The sequence below is a fragment of the Taudactylus pleione genome, unplaced genomic scaffold, assembly GCF_031769625.1.
Source record: "Taudactylus pleione unplaced genomic scaffold, aTauple2 ptg000122l, whole genome shotgun sequence".
In the NCBI taxonomy this organism is placed as follows: domain Eukaryota; kingdom Metazoa; phylum Chordata; class Amphibia; order Anura; family Myobatrachidae; genus Taudactylus; species Taudactylus pleione.
Genome location: NW_028284524.1, coordinates 2,954,554 through 2,970,727, shown reverse-complemented (window position 1 = coordinate 2,970,727; position 16,174 = coordinate 2,954,554). Strand labels below are relative to the sequence as shown.

Below are 16,174 nucleotides of genomic sequence, written 5' to 3'. Positions count from 1 at the left end.
AATTTAATCTAAATAGGGATACAAGCTGTGATTCTCTATTTAACTTGCTCTGTACCCAAGGGGCAAAGAGCTGGTAAAAACACACCCATGTATCATTCTGACAGCCCTTTTTATCATTTCTACAGTAATTCATTTTTCTATATTATCTGACAATATGAAGATCTCCACTTTTTGCAAAGCAAAGTATCACAATTTCTGGGTCCTTAGTACAGACAAACTGAGACCCCTTTAATTTCAGATATTCTTTTTTTTATCAATAAAACAGAAGAGATGGAAGAATTGATAAATGCTTAGGTCCATATATGGTGGTGGTAAAAAATTAATCAGCATAAAAACCACAGGTGAGAGATATGTCAACGTGACCCTGATGAACACGCAATCTGGCTATAAATTTTGATTAAAAGAATGATAGCAACTTGCAACAAAACACTACGCTGCGGAGGAACACCCATTTACTTAGGTAAGCATTATATCTTATGGTTAGTATTCTGCAAAGATAATGGAGCAGAAGTGGGTGTTTATTACTATGCTAAACGCATAACCTATACATAGATTTAGAGAGACTGAGCGTGAATGCTGCATATAATATACTCATGTTTTGTGCTATCAGTAGTCCTTGTTCATGCTCTCCACTGTCCGAGGTTTGAATGAAGCAGAACTTACACGTGAGTAATAACACCCACCAACATAAAGGATCAATTTGTTCCTGTAATGCTGTACGACTAAGCTCTACACAACAAAATGGCAGAATGCAAAAGTGACAGATGTAAATACTTAGGCTACTGTACACTTACATCAAACATAGATCCTCACACGTCACAGATCCTGATAGAATGTATGGTCTAGACACAGTCACACACACATATGCATGTATACTGTTGATGTATTAATCAGATACACACACAATTAGACACACAATACAGTATTCTTATAGTGGATACTGTACATTCATAGTCCCAGCAGTGAGACTCAAGTACTGACACAGCAGACATACTCCTAGGAAGTCAGACCTACAGTCCAGATACACAAAAACACTCTAGAGTAATAATTTAACAGATACACTGACAGTCAGACACATAAAAATGTATTGATGCATCAGATATACTGACATTTAACCATACACTACTGCACTGATAATATGAGATATGGTAAGAACTTACCCTTGTTATCTCTATTTCTACGAAGTCCATAGGGTTCCACAGGATACCTTGGGGTATAGGTGTGACGTCAGTCGCTGGGCACCATAGAGTTAAGCTTTTCAGCCTCCCAGGATGCACTAGGGTCCCCCTCCTATACCCCGCCCCCGAGCCAAGGCACCTCAGTTAGTTATCAAGCCATAGGCCGGAGGAGGAGAAGGAAGAGAGAGAAAAAAGATCTGGACACATACAAGAATCACATTCTCACCAGAGGGAGACGGAAAACCGGTGACCAGAGCAAAGCCCATCTGCAGCACAGGTGCGACAGGGTGGGAGTCCTGTGGAACCCTATGGACTTCGTAGAAATAGAGATAACAAGGGTAAGTTCTTACCATATCTCATATTTTCTACTTCAGGGTCCATAGGGTATCCACAGGATACCTTGGGGATGTCCCAAAGCAGTATCCTTTAAGGGTGGGGACGCTCCTGTGCAGAAAGGAGAATCCGCCGCCCGAAGGAAGCATCCTGAGAGGCGAAGGTGTCAAACCTGTAATACCTCACGAAGGTATGGACAGAGGATCACGTAGCAGCCTTGCAGATCTGAACTGCCGAGGCACCACGTCGAGCTGCCCACGAAGGACCCACAGACCTAGTGGAATGAGCCTTCAGAGAAGGAGGGACCGGTAGGCCTTCATGAAGATAAGCTTCAGAAATAGCCATACGGATCCAGGCTGCCAAAGTTTGCTTTGAAGCAGGCCAACCCTTTTTACGGAAGCCATAGAGGACAAACAAAGCGTCCGACTTCCTAAACGAAGAAGTGCGGTCAACATAAGTCCTTAAGGCCCGCACAACATCCAAAGAGGCCTCACCCACGGAAAGACCCGGTGAGTTAAAGGCCGGAACAACTATTTCCTCGTTAACATGAAACTGGGAAACAACTTTGGGAAGAAACTCGGGCCGAGTGCGGAGCACTGCCCTGTTCCCATGAAAAACCAAGAAAGGGGGTCTACAAGAAAGAGCCCCTAACTCAGAAACACGTCTGGCCGAAGCAATGGCCAGAAGGAAAACAGTCTTAGCTGTTAGCCATTTAAGATCCACTGAGCCCAGTGGTTCAAACGGCGGTCCTTGGAGAGCCCTCAGGACCACAGCCAAATCCCAAGGCGCCACAGGTGGAACAAAGGGCGGCTGAATGCGGAGAACACCCTGCATAAAGGTGCGCACATCCGGGATTGTAGCAATCCTACGGTGAAACCAGACAGATAGGGCCGAAACCTGTACCTTCAAAGAAGCAAGGCGAAGCCCATGATCTAGTCCCGCTTGCAGGAAGGCGAGAATCCGAGACAGACGAAACTCCCGCGGTGCATAACCTCTCGGTCGACACCACTGGAAGAACGTATGCCACACGCGATGGTATATCCTCGCGGAAGACGGTTTCCGAGCTCGTAACATGGTACGCACCACAGAGCTGGAAAACCCCCGGGACCTCAGCATGGCCGTCTCAACAGCCACGCCGTCAAAGACAGCCGAGTCAGGTCCGGGTGAAGGCAAGGACCCTGAGACAGAAGGTCCGGTCGTAGCGGCAACCGCAGAGGACTGTCCACGGACAGACCCTGAAGGTCTGAGAACCAGTGCCGTCTGGGCCATGCGGGAGCTATCAACAGGAGCGTCCCTCGTTCCTGTTTGAATTTCCGGATTACCCGTGGAAGAAGGGAGACCGGAGGGAACAGGTAAGCGAACCGGAACGTCCACCGGACGGACAGAGCATCCACCAGAGACGCCCCTTCGTCTCTTGTGCGAGACCCGTACACCGGCAACTTGTTGTTGTGCCGGGACGCCATGAGGTCGATTTCTGGAAGACCCCACCTGTCCACCAGTAGTTGAAAAACGTCCGGGTGCAGGGACCATTCCCCCGGATGAACGTCCTGGCGAATTAGAAAGTCCGCCTCCCAATTTAGCACTCCCGGGATGAAGACCGCTGATATGGCCGGAAGATTGCGCTCCGCCCAAACCAGGATCCGAGAGACCTCTACGAGAGCCGCCCGACTGCGAGTTCCTCCTTGCCTGTTTATGTAGGCCACGGTGGTAGCGTTGTCCGACTGGACCTGCACCGGGCGACCCTGGAGAAACCGCTGTGCCTGCTGGAGAGCATTGAAGACCGCACGGAGTTCCAAGATATTTATTGGAAGCTCCGCTTCTGTCGGCGTCCACCTGCCCTGGAACAAGTGTGGACCCGAAACTGCTCCCCAGCCCCGAAGACTGGCGTCCGTTGTCAACAGGACCCAATTTGGAACCCAGAACGGACGTCCCTTGTTGAGGTGGGTCGTCTGTAACCACCACGCAAGGGACAGGCGAACCTCCGGGGTGAGCACAATCGTCTGGGACTTCAGAGACTGAGGCAGCCCGTCCCACTTGGACAGGATCAGGTGCTGCAGAGGTCTGGAGTGAAACTGGGCGTATTCCACCATGTCGAACACCGACACCATGGAGCCCAGTAACCTCATCGCCGAGTGTAAGGACACCCGGCGGCTGTGCAGACAACTGCGCACCCTTGACTGTAAAGCAGAGATCTTGTCCTCCGTCACTAAGATCCTTTGCTGTCCCGAGTCCAATAAGGCTCCAAGATGCAGAATCCTCCGAGACGGGATTAGAGTGGATCCTCCGAGACGGGATTAGAGTGGACTTCTGCCAGTTGATTAGCCAGCCGTGCCGTTGCAGCAGTGCAATGGTCAGGTCCAAGTGGCGTAACAGGAGCTCTTGAGATCCTGCCACCAATAACAGGTCGTCCAAATACGGCAACATGCGGACTCCCTGCAGCCACAGAGAAGCCGCCATGACCGCCATCACCTTGGTGAAAACACGTGGTGCTGTTGCCAGGCCAAAAGGTAACGCCCGAAACTGGAAGTGGTCGCTGCGGATTGCAAACCTGAGGAACTGTTGATGGCGCAAAAGAATAGGGACATGCAGGTAAGCGTCCTGTATGTCCAATGACACCATGTAGTCCCCAGGTTCCAGCGCCAGAATGATGGACCGTAGGGTCTCCATCCGAAACTTCGGGACCCGCAAAGACTTGTTGAGTGCTTTGAGGTTGAGAATCGGACGATATGACCCATTGGGTTTCTGTACCAAAAATAGATTTGAATAGAAACCCTGGCCCCTCTGGGAGAATGGAACAGGCACTATAACTCCAGCCTGGAGCATAGTGTGCAATACCTTCCGCAGCTCCGTAGCCTTGTTCCGGTCTGATGGTAGACCCGTGGTGAAGAATCGAGCCGGGGGTCTGTGCCGGAAGGAGAGGGCGTATCCGTGGGAAACCACCTCCAGAACCCAAGTGTCTGTCGTAGTGGTCGACCAACACTGGGCGAACTGTAGCAGGCGGCCTCCCACCCTGGGATCCCCCAAAGGGAGGCCCGGACCGTCAGGCCGCAGGCTTGTCATCTGGCTTGGGGGCCGGACGTCTGGTACTCCATGCCTGCTTCCGGGGCTTGACCGATTTCTTAGGGCCAGCCTGTCGAGGAAACGACTGTGGTTTGGGCCTGCCCTGGGCCCTAGATGACCGAAAGGACGATGGTCCAGAACCAGAAGGAGCAGCGGCCGACGGGAGACAAGCAGATTTGGCTGCCGCCAGCGTGGCCACAATCTTATCCAGATCCGGACCGAAGAGAACTTCTCCGGTAAACGGCAACGCTTCCAGACCTTTCTTGGAATCTGCGTCCGCCTTCCAGGATCGCAGCCACAAGGTGCGACGAGCAGCTACCGCTGCTGAAGAAATTCTAGACACCAGAGTACTAATGTCTAGAGCCGCCTCGTTGATGTAGGTGGCCGAATCACGGAGATTGCCAATCAACTCCGCCTGTTCGGCCGGACAGTCGGATTCAAAAGAAGCCTCTAATGAATCCGCCCAGCGCTCCATCGCTCTGGCAACCCAGCAAATGGCCATAGCCGGCCGTGCTGCCCCCCCTGCAAGGGAATAAGCGGACTTCAGGCAGATTTCTACCTTGCGGTCCGTAGCATCCTTAAGGGAGGACATGGATGGCATCGGCAATGTGGCACTACGGACAAGACGGGTCACGTGAGAATCCACCTGTGGAGGGGATTCCCACTTAGCAAAATAATTATCCGCGAACGGATAAGCCACCGCCAGGCGTCTCTGCGGCTGGTATCTTTTGCCAGGTTGTTTCCACGCCTCCTCTAAATGGTCCACCAACTGACCCGAAAGAGGAAAGACTGTGGCATCGCCCTTCACATCTTTGAAAAAGGCATACTTAGATTTAGCCGCTGGGGGAACTTCGTCCTCAATCACCAAGGCTGTGCGGACCGCCCGAATAAGTCCAGGAATATATACTTTGGACTTAGCATCAGCGTCCTTAGTATGGAGAGGTTCCTGATCGTAAGGATCCAGAATCTCCCCATCATCAGACGTCCCTTCGTCATCCTCATAAGGAGCGGACAGAGACGCCACCGGCCTTTTATGAGGCCGCATCACAGACTCCCCTTGCAACACATCCGACAAGTGCTGTACAGAACTCGTCAGGGAGTTAACCCACGCTGGCTCCTGAGAACCCGGGAGCGGGGAAATAGGGAGACTGTGGGGTACCACCAATTGTCATGGGAACCCCTGCATGGGTGACGACACCACAGACTGCTGGGACAAACCCATCGGAGTAAACGCGGGCTGCGGAGCTAACTGGCCCACTAAAGCTGTTAACGCCTGAGCGAAACAAGCCCAGGGCGGCTCCTGTACCGGTGCTGTAACCGTAATAGGCCGCGCCATGGACAAACACTGCCGGCAAAGGCCCTCCGCGCTACCCTCCCCCTCCGCTAACGGTACTTTGCACGTGGTACACTGTAGCCGGAGGGGAAAATCACTTTCAGACATGATGGCACCACGTATGTGACCTCTCTCACCAATTAAGTATTAAATAGGCGAGAGACCACCCTGCAGCACCGCACCGCAAGGGCTTTAGCAGAAAAAACAGGGACAGTAATAAAGCTGACAGTTTAGAGAAGAAAAGTTACAGGCAGCACTAGCACAGTCACATACAATGCAGAGAAATAACCATTCCTGCACTAACAGCGCTGATCACTCAACTACACAGACACAGGGCCTGGTAGGACACAGCGCTGCATACACAGACCTGAGCCACAGCGGAGGAGAGGTATGCGGGGGGACCCAGACCACGATGCTTCCGTCCAGCGCTTCCAGCAGCGTTCACCATGCGTTCTGGAGAAGATGGCCGCCGAGGAGCAGAGAGGAGGCTGGCGTGGGGGAGGAGCGCTGCCACAGGACCAGTCGGCAGCATGCAGAGAGGGCTGTGTGCAGCGGGGGAGGCGCCGGCTGTGAGACAGGGAAGGCGCGCTCCCCTGGCATGCATTTAACCCCTGGGACGCCGCAGCGCTACCCCTCTGCTGCGGTCCGCTGTCCCAGGGGGTAGTGGAAAGCGCAGGTTGGTCGCCTGGCTCCACGCTGCAGCCAGTCCCCAGGGAGCCCCCTGCCTGGGGACTTAGGACCATGTGACCAGCGGGGACCCACCGCGGGACCCCGCCGCTTACCTTTGTCCCCCTTGGATCCGGCCATGGTCCGGAACATCTGGGGTCACCGCTAGCTGTGACCCCAGATGCTCACCAGCATCCCCGGATCGGTACCGGCGTTCTGGTACCGGCGGGGGTGTAGGGAAGACAGCATGGACGTCAGGACTGACTGTCCATGCTGTACATCCAGATGTGCAGCCACAGCTGCACTGAAGAAAGCTTCAGGGGCTCTTCTAGCCCCCACTCCGATAGGTGCACCCGACGCCGGCCGGGCACCAAACTAAACTAAGGTGCCTTGGCTCGGGGGCGGGGTATAGGAGGGGGACCCTAGTGCATCCTGGGAGGCTGAAAAGCTTAACTCTATGGTGCCCAGCGACTGACGTCACACCTATACCCCAAGGTATCCTGTGGATACCCTATGGACCCTGAAGTAGAAATAACAGATTATTATTATTATTATTATCCTTTATTTATATGGCGCCACAAGTGTTCCGCAGCGCCTTACAAAGTACATAAACAAATAATTTGACAACGGACTTGCAGTAAAAAATAGGACAAGGAAATGGATAATATACATTGATACATAAGTGACCATAACACCTAGATATGCAACAGAGCGTTAGCAACCAAGTGTTAGGTGCCATGGTGGGGGGTAAGAAGTAGGTGAAAGTAAAGTAAGGAGAAGCACAAGAGGGTAGAGGCCCTGCTCGTAAGAGCTTATATTCTAGTGTATCTTACAGATACACTGACACACACACCAGACTCCAGGACTGATGTAATCAGTACTCTGACAGTCAGAGAAACATTCCAGTATTAATGCAAAATACACACTGACAGCTAGACACACACAACAACTATATTCAGGCACGTACTCCAGTATTGATGAAATCGATACCCCAACAGTCAGACACGCACTACAGCATTGATGTAACAAATACTCTGACAGGCAAGACACATACTATAATATTTAAGTAACCAGTACAATGAAACAGACATACAGTACACTCCAGTATTGATACAACAAATACACTGAAAGTCAGCAATGACCAGCGAACCATTGGCAGACCGGGAAAAAAGCATGTTAAAAATTCCCATCTCACCAATCCCAACAATTTTGTGGTTGGAATCAGCGAGTCGGGAAATCCAACATGTTGCATTTCTCTCAACCCTCGAGCCAGCCATCGGCAAAATGGGGAATTGCGGCAATCAGCTGCAGGCGTATGGGCCCCTTAATGCAGACCATACATCTACGATCCCAAATCCTCATTCTGCTGATCCAATGATCGCCATCCAATTAGCCAGACTGGCGGCCATTGATGATCAGCGATCCGTCTGCAGATCGGGGAAAACTAGCATGTTAAAATCCCTGATTCGCCGATCCTGATAATTTTCTTGTTGGAACCAGTGATTCAAGGGTTTCCAACATGTTGGATTTATCTATTATTATTATTTATTACCAGTTATTCCGCAGCGCTTCACAGAGAATATTTGTCCATTCACATCAGTCCCTGCCCCAGTGGAGCTTACACTCTATATTCCCTAACACACACACACACACACGTGTACACACACACGTTAATTTTTGTTGAGACCCAATTAACCTACCAGTATATTTTTGGAATGTGGTAGGAAACCGGAGTACTCGAGGGAAACCCACGCAAGCACAGGGAGAATATACAAACTCCACACAGGTAGGGCCGTGGTGGGATTTCCCCGATTCTCAGACCCCTACATCGGCAGAACAGGGAATTGGGGTAATATATAGCAGATGTACATGGGCCCCATTAGACATCCAACAGCACTCACAGTCAGTAAGTTTAATTATAAGCCAGGCACAGATAATCATGGAAATTGTGGATCTGTGTGACATATCTCTAACTCAATCTACCACCAGTGCACCTTTTATATAAAGCAAACTGAATTGTAGTTTTTGTAGTCCTATGGTTTATTAGGTTGGCTTCATATATCTGTAAGCTGAGGGTTCAACAAAGAAGACAGCTGGCATGGATAGCCTACCTTAGCCACATCTTTCGGCAGATCAAACGGGATGCGCTGTCTGATTTTAGGTGGGAGTTCAGTTAAAACCTCATTCTTTAAACGTCTGATCATGATGCTGCTTAATCGCTGGTGTAAGTCATCTAAATTGGAGGCTCCTCTGTAATCCCACTGGGTCCTTTTCCCAAAATACCTTGGGGACAAGTTTTAAACACTTGAAAACAGTGTCACTCTCAAAACACGTTAAACACTTTGGCTGCTGTAGGGCCCTGAAATGTATTACAGTGGGAATGATGCCGCTCTCATTGTCGTCTGAGGACTTAGCAGCATTAATGATCTTAGAGAGTCAGAACACCTGTTGTTATAATACATTGCATAAACACCATCCATATCTGTGTTTTTCAACATAATATTAAGTTCCTATAGGCCACTTTGATCTCCTGCTGTAAAGCTCAGTACAGACCACTATCAACAGCAGTCTGTGGAATTCAATTACATTTTTGTAGCGCTTTTAGAAAAGTTAGGGCAAGTGTATTGAATACTCCACACAATGCATTTCTATTTAACGCAGAGACCCAGTTACATACATTAATAGGAGCTGCAGAGACATGTCCTTAGGCAGCTTTTTCATTGTTCTACATATGTGCAGGGGAGAGATCCATAAATCTAAACAAACTAGAAGCTATAAACTCTGAAACTAAATAGTTTTTTTTCTCCTTTACAATAAACACCTGGGAATCTAAATATGCTAATGGTCTGAAATAATTGGGAACTGAAAGAGTTAAGGAAAGAAAGGTGCATGCCTAATAATATGCACATAATACAGCAAGCTCAGATGTACGCAATTAATTTATGAAACAGCCCTTTCCACAGTTTCCTATATTCAATAATAACCTATGTAGGTGATTAGTAGAAGTTAGAAAATTAATGAATACCTGACATGTGCGTTACAGTACTTCTTGGCATATTCTGTCCAAGTTCCAAATCGCCTGGGGAACAGAGCTTCGATCTGCATGTAAAGCTGGAGACAGGGGGAAAAAACAGCTTATTTAAAAACGGTTATATTCCTTAATACTGCAGTAAAAGAATAGTGTCAATTTGTGTCGCTTAGGAAAATAAATTCCGATGCATGCTGAAAAAAACCCACACAGTCTGCTACAAATTCAATTACCTCCTCGGGTCTTCCAAGAGCTGGCGTCCCGGTGAGTAGAAGGGCTCTTGTCGCTTTCTGAACGATTGGCAGCAGAAGTTGGCTCCGAGACGCATTTCTAGATTTCATGTAGTGAGACTCGTCTACTAAAACCACTCTAAAGTGCTGTTTGTACAGAGCATTCATCAGCATCTTGGCATCGGAAGTTAACAGGCCATACCCCAAAACTGTCACTTTACAAGCTGAAATCCTCCTGGAGAAAGAACAGAGTGCATGTTTCACTTTCCAGACTTTTATTATTATGGTCACTGCTGTGAGGCGAATGGGGATCACAACAGAGCGGCCTAAGTGATAAGAAGACATAAACGTTATAAAAATAACATCCCCTTTCTATAAGTGTCATCCATTTTCAATCAAAGTAAGATATCAGGGAACAAGTGGTAAAACACAGAGAGCTTAATTTCTGCCCATATTTGTCTCCAAAAAGATAAATGAAGAAACCATTTCAAGACAACAAATAAGTCATCGTGGCAGGTTATAAGCGGAATGTTGGTATCTACCATTTTCCCATGGTTTGCTTCATCAGACTGCTAGCAATACTTTATATTTGTGTAGAGTCATGGGGGCATATACAATTGGGCACGAGGTTTAGCGAGATTAAAACCTTGCACCCCTCGCGCCCAATTTAGAAATACTGCGGGTATGTGCGCTCCTGATACCCGTAGGATTCAACTCCAAAAATACTGGTCGCAGTCTTTTGAATTCTGTAAACCCAGCGCTGCGTAATTTAAAAAAAAAACAAACAAACTTCACTTACCTGTCCGAGGGTCTCCAGTGGTCTCCGCGGCTCCCGGTCGCGTCCCCTCTCTCTTCTTACTGGAGAGGGGGTGCTGGGAGGGGCAAGGGCTGCTGGGAGATGTAGTTCTCCAAGCGCCTATTCCGGGGGGGCCACACAAACACTGCACGGGACACACTGACAGTGGGACACACACACACACACACACACTCATACACACTCATACACACTTACATACACCACACACACTAACATACTCACTGCTGCTGCAGAAGAGCCGGCTCCCGACGCAAGATGAAGAAGACAGCGCTGCAGAAGGTAAGTAATTAAGGACTAATTAAGCTAATTGGATACTTCCAATTGCTTAATTAGTCCTAAGGGTGGTGCCACGGGTGTGTCAGAGCAAGTCCCGGTGATTTTACCTAAAATCATCGATTTTAAGAAAAATCACGCTTGCTCTGTAGGAAAAACCTTGCAGGTGCGGGTTTTTTGCTATTCTCGCAGCCTATTGAATATGCCCCATGGACTCCCATGGCAACCACAGTTACATGGCACAATGTCCATCCGAGCTATGCCTGCTATGTGTACAGGGAACATGTGAAGAAAGGGCCTGATTCAGAGCTGAATGCTATCCCGATGTTCACGCAGTTGAGCAATTACCGGTGGTCTGCGCATGCATCTAAAGCCACATTGCGCATGCACTGTGAATGAATTGCGAGGATTCAATTTGCAATTGATTGACAGGAAGAGACCGTTATGTGGATGGTTACGGGGAGTTACGGCCAAAACGCAGGCATATTGGGGCTTTCCTGGGCGCAGTGCCAGATTAAGGTCCACTTATGCCTGGAGCTGAAATTTATTAAGGGCCTATTGTGTGCCACTACAGGGGATGTGACTAGTGATGTGGGAGCGTGATCAGAGCTGTGTGGGTATGGTCAGTACAGGGTGTGTAGTTTCTGCTATGGGGTGTGGCTAGTTTCATGGGGCATAGCTAGCGGCTACCTTCAACTACCTTAATTTATAGGGGTAGATTCAATCAGCCACAGTGTTTACAGTGCAGGTAAAGGTCCGGATATAATGGCCGGCACTATTCAATTATTATGCATTTTACCTGCGCGGTAAACCTGTGGCTAAAGTAGATAGATTCCGCATTAGGTATCTGGAATCTATGGTTATCCTGAGCGTTGAGCCCCAGAGTTTTCTACATTAAGTGCACCCTCTGGGCTTAACCTGCAGGGTAGTGACCCTTCAATGAATAGCAGGATGGAGCTTTAGTCAAAGGGTTTTTTTTGTTATAGCTTCAGTATTGGGCAGATACAATTAGCTGCAGGATTGCAGCTAATTGTATCTGCCCAATACTGAAGCTACAACAAAAATAATTTGTTGTTTTTGTGAAAGGATATGTACTGTATAGTCTGCCTGTCCTTGAGTGCTAGAAAAGTTTAGATTAAAGAAAAAGTGGCTGTGTAATTCCATCTATCTAAAATGCAAATGCAGAAGGAGGTGTCAGTCACCTCCTTGCTGCATCTGCGTGATTCCAGCACTGTGACCGAATCGGAGCATCAACCTGGCCACTCGCAATAGCTGTGGGTGGTCACCCACAGCTATGCGAGCGGCCAGGAGGCCGAACACAAAAAAAAAAAAAAGATTCAGAGTGAGCGTTCGTTCAGAGCGTCCGTCTCTGAATCAGGCCCTCTGTTCCTGGAAATCCACTTAATTTTAGATTGCAGTTACACATGCATAATATATATATATATATATATATATATATATATATATATACACACACACACACACTAAAACATACAGTACACACGGCCCCAGGAAAGATCACGCTCTAGAACACAGAGCAGCACCAGATACTATTACACTGACCTGTGGGGATGGTCGGTATTCCCCTTGACCTACTTCTGAAGACAGCTCAGCCTCTTCGGCTTCACTTTCATAACATCAGTGCTCACTACAGTACAGTCTCCAGTCCAACTGACTCGTTTGCTGAGGTAAATGGATGAAACTTTGGGTTGCCTACCCGCGAGTGGGCGGAGCTTTGGATGGTGCCGGTGGGCGGAGCTACATTGACCATGGGCGGGGCTTCGGACGGCAGGGGGCTGTATGGGCAGGGGGCTGGATCTTACCGCAGCTGTTAATCCAGCCCTGATGGCAGCGAGCCGTCCCTTTCGCAGCCCGCTAAGCCCCGCCCCCTCACAGAATGGGGCGTGGCCACAATGCAGTGGGGCTTACCAGTGAATTACCTCCCGGGCAGCTCAGTCCGAGTCTGAGGAGGAGGGTTGGTCTCCGCCAGGGGGGTTGTGGGGGCGGGGCATCGAACTGGCAGGCTAATGAAGGATGAAGCAGAATGTTTTTTTTTATCCTGTCATATGCTGCTGTGGGCCTAATCTGGTGGTGGGCCTGGAGCTGTAGCTCCATCAGCCCCATTATTAATCCGGCCCTGCCTGGGAGCGTACTAGCCAGCGTCTGCGATAGCGCACGCACATGAATTAACCTCCTGTGTCTTAATTACCACAGCTATTCTGAGTGACCGTAGACTTACTCGAGGTGTCAATGTTTTGAAGATCTGCATACAATGCTGTGTTTGTGTATTCAGTTGCAAGCAACTACGAGGGCTCTGGTGGGTGTCTCAAAATCTGCCGCCTGTTGTATTAGCATATTTTAGCTACTGCGATCAGTGAGAGTATACAGCTGCGTCTGCATTACCGTCCGTCTCTGAATCAGGCCCAAAACACCTCAGTAACACCGCTGGTTGTTGGTGAATGGAAAAGTTGCATTTTCACAAATACTGACCGAGCTTACAAATAATAAATGCCTGCACAATGTTTTATTCACCACACACAATGCACTATATAGTGTTTCTATTCAGTGTTTCTGAGGGGATGCAGTTTATAGATCAGCGGACTAAATGCCAGCGGTCTCTATCCCGACAGGAGAAGTCCGACAGGGGACTTAAGATATGCGTCAAAATACAGTTGCCTATCTTAATCCTGACGCCAGCCCGAATGAGGCAAGTCTGGGGCGTCTTAGCGTTAGCCGTAGGGGGGATCTGTGGGAGGGTTAGGTTTAGGGAGTGTAGCAGGGTCAGGTTTTGGAGGGGGGAGATTAGGGTTAGGCACCCCTAGGGGGGAGAGTTAGGTTTAGGCACCCCGAGGGGGGACTTAGGGTTAGGCACCACCCTGGTAGTTTTAGGCACCGCTAAGGTAGGGTTGGGGGGGAGTGAAGCGGTAGGGTACTTACCAGCCGGCATCGGGATCTCCTCCTGTCGGGCTTCTCCTGTCAGGATTTGAACCAGCGGCTAAACAGGAGCCGGTATTTCATACCGATCCTGTTTCTGAGCAATTATTCCACTGTTTAAAACTTTTAAAAAAAAAATCAGAAAATACAAAGGCATTCACTAACCAATGTCAGCAGAGCATTTAAAGTTGCTCTCAATGGGCCCGATTCAGAGGTGGACACAAATCCTGCCACGACTGCGATCTGTACGCAGTGATTGTACGAAAATATGCACACAACAAATCCACTGGGATCTGTACTGAGATGCCCACTAGTGGTGTCTCAAGTCCGCCACTTGTGTACAAAGACACACCATCGGTTGCAGCATCGATGTTCTGAGCAACTCTATGGTCACTCAGAATGTCGCCTGGAGTCTTAACCACTGCGTAAGAATTTGCAGTCGCAGGTACAGACACGCCCCTGAAACATCAAAGTTTTGGGTCCATGGCCAGGAAAATCCCATTGAGAACTTGTGGTCAATCCTCAAGAGCCGGGTGGACAAACAAAAACCCACACATTCTGACAAACTCCAAGCATTGATTAGGCAAGAATGGGCGGCCATCAGTTAGTATGTGGCCCAGAAGTTGATTGACAGCATGCCAGGGCGAATTGCAGACGTCTTGAAAAAGAAGGGTCAACACTGCAAATATTGACTCTTTGCATAAACTTAATGTAATTGTCAATACTAGCCTTCGACACTTATGAAATGCTTGTAATTTTACTTCAGTATACCATAGTAACATCTGACAAAAAGGTCTAAAAACACCAAAGCAGCAAACTTTGTGAAAACCAATACTTGTGTCATTCTCAAAAGTTTTGGCCATGGCTGTACACGGAAAAGCAGCCCGTATTCACTCTGCATGCAAAAAACTAAATAAATAAATATTTGCACCCTAAGCAATGCAACATGGTTTGTTCCAGGGGGATGATTCTGGCAGGTTACATGCCTGCGCTTAGAATGCTGGACCAGAATCAGAACACCAGCCAGAATCCAGGCAACAGCATCCGGACTGCTGGCATCCCGGTGGTAAGTATTGGGGTTAGGGGTTGAGTTAGGGTTAGACACTAGGGGGAGGGTTAGGACAGAGTTAGGTGTAGGCTGCGGGGGGGAGGGGGGGGAATGTTAGGTTTAGGCTGTTAGGCTGCGGGGAGGGAGAGTTAGGGGTAGGGTTAGCCTACTTACCGGTTGGTGTCGGCATTGTAACCCAGTCGAGATGCTGGCATCGGGATTCTGAGTGTCAGGATCCTGATTGACGGTATCCCGTACCCATCCCGTTCCAGGTGCAAAGTTACGTTTTTTTTTTTTTTGCTTTGCTCCCAACTCAGAAGCCCCATGATGAACAAATTGATTTATTAGATTAACTAACAGCCCTGCGTAAATGCAATGCAACTGCACAGCACAACAAACTACACCACTGAACGTTGCCCACTTTTAGTTTCCATGTGCCGTTATCTTACGAATGGTGCCAAAAACTCCAGGGACCTTGGAACAATTTGAAAAGGACAGAATAAGGAAAACATTCTTCAGAAAATCTGAGACCCATGTACGTGTATACAGAGAAGCTCAACTCTTCTGACGTTAACCATCATGTGTCCAAAGTGGACACCATGGAAGAGAGTGAATAAATACCACACTGGGCAATGTGGCAATAAAGCTTTATAAGCAAATTGCATGGAAACAACTCCACTGCGTCTATTATGAGTGAGTGACATTTGTTGAGGGAAAGGAGGCAAGCTGTAACACCACGTTTGGTTGGGCATCTTTTTCATGGTTTAAAACCATATCTACCACAGTCCCTACATACCCAACATCTGTCTTGTTCTCAATGACTGTTATGTCCTCAGGTCCTAGCTCTGGAATCCACTTCTCCATTTCCTCGATCCATGGGTACTTCAGTGAGGAGGGAACTACAATCAGAAGAGGCCACTCATCGCGGTAGAAATAAGACACCGCAATCGCTTGTATAGTTTTCCCGAGGCCCATCTGTGAAAATAAATTAAAAATCACAAGAAGAGGAAAAAGATCAAGAATTCAGTATAGATTATAATATGAAAGCAAAACGTTTCTGTGATCTGAGGTAATCTTTAACATACATCAACCTCCGTAGCGCCGAGCGTCTTTTTGTGCAACTTTTTCCCTTAAAATACATCTTATTCGCAAAGTGATGTGAATTGGATGCATAAGCAGCTTCTGCTGATTAAAATGATATGCGGCATGCCTATAGTTTATGTGCGACTGCAGCTGTATCTGCATGCAAAATGCTACATTAGAGTGTCACATCC

General features: G+C 48.4%; 1 protein-coding gene across 3 annotated transcripts in view; it reads right to left on the bottom strand.

Moving 5' to 3' along the window:
* Positions 1 to 16,174, bottom strand: part of ZRANB3 (zinc finger RANBP2-type containing 3) — a 413,977-nt gene that overhangs the window by 142,566 nt on the left and 255,237 nt on the right. For all 3 annotated transcript variants that reach the window (XM_088472267.1, XM_088472268.1, XM_088472269.1), the window contains 4 exons: positions 15,697 to 15,875; positions 9,832 to 10,063; positions 9,596 to 9,681; positions 8,682 to 8,853 (listed from right to left, as the gene is read on the bottom strand). In XM_088472267.1, the coding sequence (XP_088328393.1) occupies positions 8,682 to 8,853; positions 9,596 to 9,681; positions 9,832 to 10,063; positions 15,697 to 15,875 (669 nt within the window). The remainder of the gene's footprint in view (positions 1 to 8,681; positions 8,854 to 9,595; positions 9,682 to 9,831; positions 10,064 to 15,696; positions 15,876 to 16,174) is intronic.